This window comes from Ricinus communis, chromosome 4 (assembly GCF_019578655.1).
Source record: "Ricinus communis isolate WT05 ecotype wild-type chromosome 4, ASM1957865v1, whole genome shotgun sequence".
NCBI classification, from domain to species: domain Eukaryota; kingdom Viridiplantae; phylum Streptophyta; class Magnoliopsida; order Malpighiales; family Euphorbiaceae; genus Ricinus; species Ricinus communis.
Genome location: NC_063259.1, coordinates 22,691,884 through 22,699,130, shown reverse-complemented (window position 1 = coordinate 22,699,130; position 7,247 = coordinate 22,691,884). Strand labels below are relative to the sequence as shown.

Genomic DNA, 7,247 nt, shown 5'->3' with positions numbered 1-7,247 from the left:
GAAAATCTGTTGTTGCTTTTGTGTTTTTAAAATTTTCACAGTTTTCCCTACTTTCATCTATTAGTGCATCAACAGCTGATGTTGCCTCTGTCACTCCATTATCCAATTATGCTTCATTACTGTTACTCATTGTCCACTTCAACAGTGGAACATCTAAAACAATTTCAGGCTCATCCACTTTGTGTTCGCAGTAGCACTCAATCTCATATGTACCATTCAAATAACTAAATATTTTATAAATACTATAGTCATCTTTAAGTAACCTTACACCGTTAGATAGACAATTTCCAAGTGCTAACCAATATGTAATTGGCATTTGAGCATAATCCAAACTCTTCACATACTTTTCTAACCTAAAATAATGTATCCTATCTCTATATGCAATAAACAATACAGCTTCTTCACCATTTTCATATCTTAATTCAAAATCTTTTATAAACTTTCTCCTATGATGAAACTTAAAAAAAATTCCAGTCACAAACATCCTACATCAACATACATAAAAGTGTTTAAAACATCATCAAACCAAAAATGTTTAAAATCGAAACCCTTCCTCATTCCTACTGTATCTTTCAAGATAAAAATAAATGTCATATCAACATTCTTTAAGTGCATCAAAGCTTAAAAACGAAAGTTAAAAGAAGAAAAGTTGAGGTTATCGTACCTTATAGCTTCGTCAAATGGAAGATTAGCTTCTTGTTATGATGCTCTAGCATCTTAGATTTCTTGTCATTGTAAGCATTTCAGTTCTTTTTGGTTTTGAAATCCCTAATATTTTCTCCAATTTCTTCAATTCTACAATATTCTAAAACCCACGGCTCTACCCACTTTTTTCATAAGCCATCCTTCAGTTGACACGTGCTTTCAATACCCGCTCATTTTCTTAGTAAAATAACCAAAATAAAACTATGTAATATTATTACAAATATCTAATTTTTTTAATATTTCCTTAGTTAACTCATGCTCCTTAGTTTAAATGTGCAAGGGACGCGCTCCATGAACTACATAAAAGGATTAAACTGGGTTGTTATTAGTAAGTATTGGACTTAAATAACTATAAAAGGTCAAAAGGGCCTATTTGGCCCCGCCCGCTAAGTTCAGTGGCCTATCTGACCCTTATTCCTACCAATTTCCCTCTAGAATTTTCCACAACTGAAGATTGCAGCACATAAAGACCTGTGGTTCACAGTTTTGATTACGGCTGCTCCTTGCTTACATACATTTTGCAGTCTGAGTGAATCTTCTACATATGCCCTTTCTCTGTGGCAGTTCATTTTTCCCATGATTAAATCAGGATATCCAGGATTGACAGAGATAACAAGTTCTTAACTTCTAAATGGTTATTAATGCAATATGATTGGTTTTTTTAGGTCACTAAACTTTTCTGTCTGCGTACTTCGTAATAGGATATTGTCCGGACAAGATTAAGGAAGGCCACAAATCATAATAAACATCGGTGTTGTATTGCGGGGAAGATAGAGTTGTTTTTAGAGTCTCAAAAAGTTTGTTGGGCAACTTGCTTAAATTGCTCGACCAGTTATAGTTAGTTACATAGATACATACCAGGCCACGTTATTAAATTATTTAACTAAACCAGCTGGGTAGACAACTAGGTATAAAAGACTGCCTTCTGGCGTCAAATTTATTGTTGATCTTTAGGGAGTTTTCCTCAACTAGACAACCTGATAGCATTTCTGATCTATATAAACAGATTCGCAAGGAAACTTTGCGGCTTGATCAAACTGCAACTACCAGTAGTAGACTCTTGTATCTTAAAATGCAAGGAAATAAAATTATCTCAAAACAGGTGCTCGTCAAACCAACTCTGCCTGAATTGCGAAAACTCATTTCCCATTATTTGAATATTACATATACATTTGTGGCATCATCGTAGTGGCATTCAGATAATTGCCTGACCTAGAAAATTGCTGTTTAAAAGAAAAAAAAAAATTAAGAGATAAAGAATGAAGGAAGCAAGATATTTATGCCACTTTAACCCCACTTGGGCGTTTTCCTTCCATGGCGTCCTTCTTATCGCGACAATCAGCACAAAGGAAAGGTCCTTGCCAGGGCTTTGAACTGGTAGAGAAGATTGAACCAGCATGAACAGAGATACCCTCACTCGAAGCCAGGTCAACTTGACATACAGCGCATGTAAAAAGACCGGAAGTCGACTGTGTTGTCGATTCATCATTCCCTAGTCTGAAAGAAAAATGAAGAATACATTAAGATATAAGGATTCCCCCTTAGATTACAAGTGCGAATGACAAGAAATGAAAGAGAAATGAATACCATACAGACAACCCAACCAGCCCACTAGATGAACTCAAAATAAACCACAAAGAATGGAAATGTTAAACGCTCCAACCTGGAGTATCTTGGCATAACAAAAAAGGCATTGCACTCCGGCACATTTCACATTGTGCATTTGACAGACTTTCAGGCACAAACTGTTTAACACTGTCCATTAATGGCAAAACTGCAGGCTGTATAAGGAGGTAACTGAGGAAACTTGCAACTCAACCGAAGGCAAAGAACATTAACTAACCCCACAACCAAAACTTTGAACAAACAATTAAAAAGACTTAAGGGTCCCCTGTGGTTTGCAGCCTCTCAGGTTTGCTTTTTTAAGTTCCATGAATCATCAATTGCACAAGTAAATCAAAGGCACTCTTAAACTTGCTTTCTACCCCTTAGCGCAAAGACTCAAATCTAAGCCTATTAAAACCCTATTATCAGAGCCAAGACCAAAATGCAGTATTGTTTATTGCATTAATAAACTTGCAGCATCAAGCATTTGGAATGGCGGACTCAATCAATTAGAACTGACCTTAAAGCTAACAGCCAGTTAATTAATGAGAAAAAAAGTTTTGGCCACAAGCAGCAATCCTCATCCAAAGACAAAAATTACCTACTTATTAAATAATCTCTGGTTTCATGTCAATTTCATTGAGTAGGACAATTCTGATATAGAAGCCTTCCATCTGGACCAGTTCTCATTGGAGCAGTTGAGCTAAATGTGCAACTCAGTGTGGACCATTTCATGTTGTCTTCGATCCAGAACCATTACAAAAGGGGCCAAACCTCAAATTTTCAACCAAGGACCAACTAACCCACAGAAATTGATACCAAACAAATTGGAGCAACTCATGCAGATTTTTCTTTGTATCATGTATAGTTGAGGTATTTCTTTGCAGGCTTTATATTATTTTCCTTTTCTTAGACACTGCACAGCATATGACTCGTAGAGGGTGTCTGTATGTATTGACTCAATTCCTAACTATGAAAATTAGAGAGAGAGAGGATAGACCTTTATGTTATGGTAATGACTCAAAAAGGGGCAAAATAGTGATAAGTGCAACAGGAAAGGAATTTAAAAAACTGTCCAACTAAAGTCTCTCAGCTATATATTGGATATAAGAAATTCTTAATCAGTATGTTGAAAACACTAGCTATTACATCAAAATAAATTTATAGGCAATAAAGTAATCATTGAATTTATTCTTTAAAGATTAATGTATACCATGACCAAATTATACTCTAGAAAGTGAAATGATTGAACCAACTGTGCCCAAAGGACTTGGATAATGTTGATTGTGGGTGAAGAAATTTAAAATGACTACTAACATATAGAATAGAATCAACATATATCTTTGAAATATGATGCGAAAACAATAGCACTAACCTTTCCGCAAGCATGGCTGATCCTTCTTCAAACAATTCTTCAACTATGCCTACAGCAGAAAGCTTTTTAGATAGCTTATTAGCAGCATCTCTTGATTTCTTCCTGAATAATAAGGCTCTAAGCTTGTTCTGTTTCTTGGGTGGAGTTAAGGGTTGTACTGAATTTTCAGGAGGAATTATGTCAACAACTATGCAGGTTGTATCATCCTTTAGTCCCCTTGTCCTTAATGCTTCCTAGACCAATCAAATAAGCAAGAAAGAATCTTGAGCATCTTTAAAAACATAAGTATACCACTGACGACATTTATTCAGGTAAGACTTGAACGTTTATCATTAGCACACTGGTTATTGTAACCTGTGTGCCAGAACTTGGAACATTTTCCAACTCAAGTAGTACTAGGGATGAGAAACAGGCAACAGCACATCACAGAATTTACTCACCTTCACAACTTGTCTAGCGGCAAGTTCAGCTGGCAACCCACGGCAAGACTTTGCTGCCATTTCAGATGAAAGGGCATCCCAGATGCCATCAGAAGCAATTATAAGCCTGCCACCTGCATTTGATAGCTTTTACGTGGATTGAAGAAAGTTAGAGTTCATTGTGTAGACAGACCTAGCAATATCCAGCATAATTGCATAGAAACCACACAAAAGACAGAAATAAGAAACAAAACATAGTCAAGTAAAGAATCCATAATACAGGTGGAGAAAAGAGATGCTTACCTTCACTTGCTTAACATAGGGAACTGGAACTATAAACTCTCCAACATCCATGTCTCCAATTGACCTAGAAAGGCATAACCCTCCAGGCCAACAACGGAGTGGACCAATCTGTAAAGGTTAAGCAGAGAAATTAAGCAAGATTGATATCAATTGAAAAGGATATTAATTATTTTAATGTTGACCAATTAGACTTGGATGTATGTTATCAGAAATATGTCTAAGATCTTGAAGCACCTCACCTCAACACCACCAACAATGCTAAGCCTTCCAACTTCCCCACCACTTGCAGTCACACGTTCTCTCCTGCAGGTAACAGTAGGATAAAATATATATCTGCAAATATTGTTAAAAACAATAAGGTATGCAAGATAGAAGCATACTCTTCTACATTCTCCTCAAGTCTATGGTCCACAGTTAAGGTGGAAACAGCACCGCCCTGAGCATCTAAAATACAACGTGAGTCTCCAACTGATGCAACAGTAACTGTCCACCCATCAACTATTACAAATGTTGCTGTAGTGCCTGATGTTTCTCCTGAAGACAGTTAGATGGAAAAGAAAGCATAAGTTTCACCTGAAGGAGCAACAAAATGGTATAGAACAGAAAAATACAACAAATCAAACAGTGAAGAATTGGGATCAATTCCATACCTCTGCTCTGAAACTCCTTGTCAGTCTTCACAAACCCAGCAACCAATGCTCGAGGTAAGGCTTGAAGCCACTCCTCCCGCCCAAGCCCACGAGGAATAGCACCTAAAATATGATTCAATAGATTCTCTCTAGTAAAAATTGCCGCGGCATTTCCATTGTGCCCATCAAAGATCTGGCAGTTGGTTAGAAGAGAACAATGACTATCCCTTAGCACAAGAAAGATTTAGCTTAAGAAAATATATTTAATTATACAACTTGCACTGCAATTTGCTCAAACACGATCAACTAATTTTTAAATTACATATATTTCTTTCTTGTTCTTCTTCTTATCTGAAATCTGGGAATAGAACAGGAAGAACAATAATTTTGAATAGTACATATAAACACTATGCAAGGTTGCAGGAGAGATTTCCCAAGTTGGGAGCTATGATCCCCTCTGGTAACCAAGGCCACCAATCTAACAAATTCAGTTTCATCTTATGTAGAAATATAATCACAACAACACTCTTTATCCAATTCAGGATCTTCAACATCACATGCTCACATCCCAAAGATGCAAAATCATTGCAGTTCCTGAGCTATGAAAAGATAGCAAGAGAGGAAAAGAATTACCGCAAACACAGAAAAGGTGGATGAGGAATTTCCTGGTACACGTTGACAATCAGTCTTAATCAGGAAATAGTCTTCCCCTTTCCTAGACTGGGCTGCAGAACCACATCTTACAGTTGGCTTCTCCATCTTTTCATTCTTCATCTCTCTGCTGATCAACGCAGCAAGAGGCACAAGATTGTCACGACGACACCTCCCTTCTCCAGAAGCCATTATATAACGCTTGGATGTCTTAGCTTCCGGGATCAAGAACTCCAAATGACTTGCCTCAATAACATGTTATACCAAAGCACAACTCAAGACCTTATGACTATTATTCAATCCAACTGAATCTATGTGCAACTTTCTTGATATCAACGATCTCACAGAAACAGAACAAAGTCAGTGCTCCCTGTGCTCTTCAGAAACACAAGAACCTCTTAATCTTGTCACTGGGAGATTCTAAGTAGATCTGCAGTTATCATTTAGCCAAACATTAGACTAGATCAAGCAAATGATCTATGCTGCTCAAGACTGTTTTCTCTATATGCTAAACAGCTAATATAATGCAAGTATATGTCCAAATGCTCTGTTTAAACTTTTAGGCCCTGAATAGTTTACTGTTTTGCATCCAAAAACGAGCCTAATTAGAATTGTATTGATCATGAAGATTCAAAATTCAAGAAGCAAAGCAAGAATTGACAGTGTTTGCGATTAAACAGAGAACAGAATTCCCAACAGACAAAAAAAAGACAGTAGTTGAAAGAAAAAAAAGAAAGAAAAAGAAAGGGAAATGTGAAATACCAGCAAGAATGTCTGGCTATGTGTTTTACGCAAAGCCAAAAATTGCAGATCTGATTGCGACAATAAGCAAAACAACCAGCACCACCACCACGTTCAAGACAAAGATAAGCAAAAAACGCGTTTTTGGTGACAGGACATGAACTGGAATCCTATTAATCTAAACCCACATAATATCCTTGCTTAAAAAAATTTATATAAAATGAACAGAACCCAATATCCCACATAAGCAAATAACCAAATCAAAAGTGAAAAGATTGAATTTTTAAGCACCAACCCAGGTCAGCTTCTATACATTTTCCTTGTACCAAACACAACTAATATAAAAATACTTTCTTTTCTCAGTTAAAAAATCAAAGAGAAATGGTTTGCCTGGAAAGAAAACATTATTAATTGGAGAAGGAAAGGAGGAGAGAGCCAGAAAGTGGCTTTGCTGACTCTATAAAGCAAACTCTCCACATACCCACATTCCTCTTTCTGTTAAAAATCTTTTTTTTTTTTTTCCTTTTCTGTAATTTTGCCAAAAACAAAGTGTACATAACAATCCCAGAATTTAATTGACAAAAACCAAAGCCATATTAAACAAAATGTGGCACAATGATGAACCTGAGAAGAGAAAAGAAAATGATGGAGGTACCAGCGGCAGCGGCAGCAGCAGTGAGCCTATTAGTTGGTGCACTCTGCACTGTAAAAACAAGCAAAAAGGAAGAGAGTGTGGGGAGGGGACCACATATAATTCATTCAGGGTTGAATTGAAGCAGAGAGATCGGGTGAAAAGGTGACACGTGTGAGAGAGGGTGC

General features: G+C 36.8%; 1 protein-coding gene across 3 annotated transcripts; it reads right to left on the bottom strand.

Annotated features, from left to right (window-relative positions):
* Positions 1-1,814: 1,814 nt before the first annotated feature.
* Positions 1,815-7,247, bottom strand: LOC8271481 (probable protein phosphatase 2C 15). 3 transcript variants are annotated; one of them, XM_002526964.4, is made up of 9 exons: positions 7,053-7,247; positions 5,670-6,117; positions 5,058-5,229; positions 4,788-4,941; positions 4,647-4,710; positions 4,408-4,515; positions 4,126-4,251; positions 3,686-3,918; positions 1,815-2,202 (listed from the first exon to the last, which is right to left on the bottom strand). In XM_002526964.4, the coding sequence occupies exons 2-9, from the start codon at positions 5,877-5,879 to the stop codon at positions 1,983-1,985; spliced, it is 1,287 nt and encodes a 428-aa protein (XP_002527010.1). In that variant the 5' UTR covers positions 5,880-6,117; positions 7,053-7,247; the 3' UTR covers positions 1,815-1,982. The 3 variants fall into 3 exon arrangements, with proteins under 3 accessions (XP_002527010.1, XP_048229137.1, XP_015579571.1); XM_048373180.1 differs by having other exon boundaries at positions 7,084-7,247; XM_015724085.3 differs by lacking the exon at positions 7,053-7,247 and adding an exon at positions 6,450-7,006.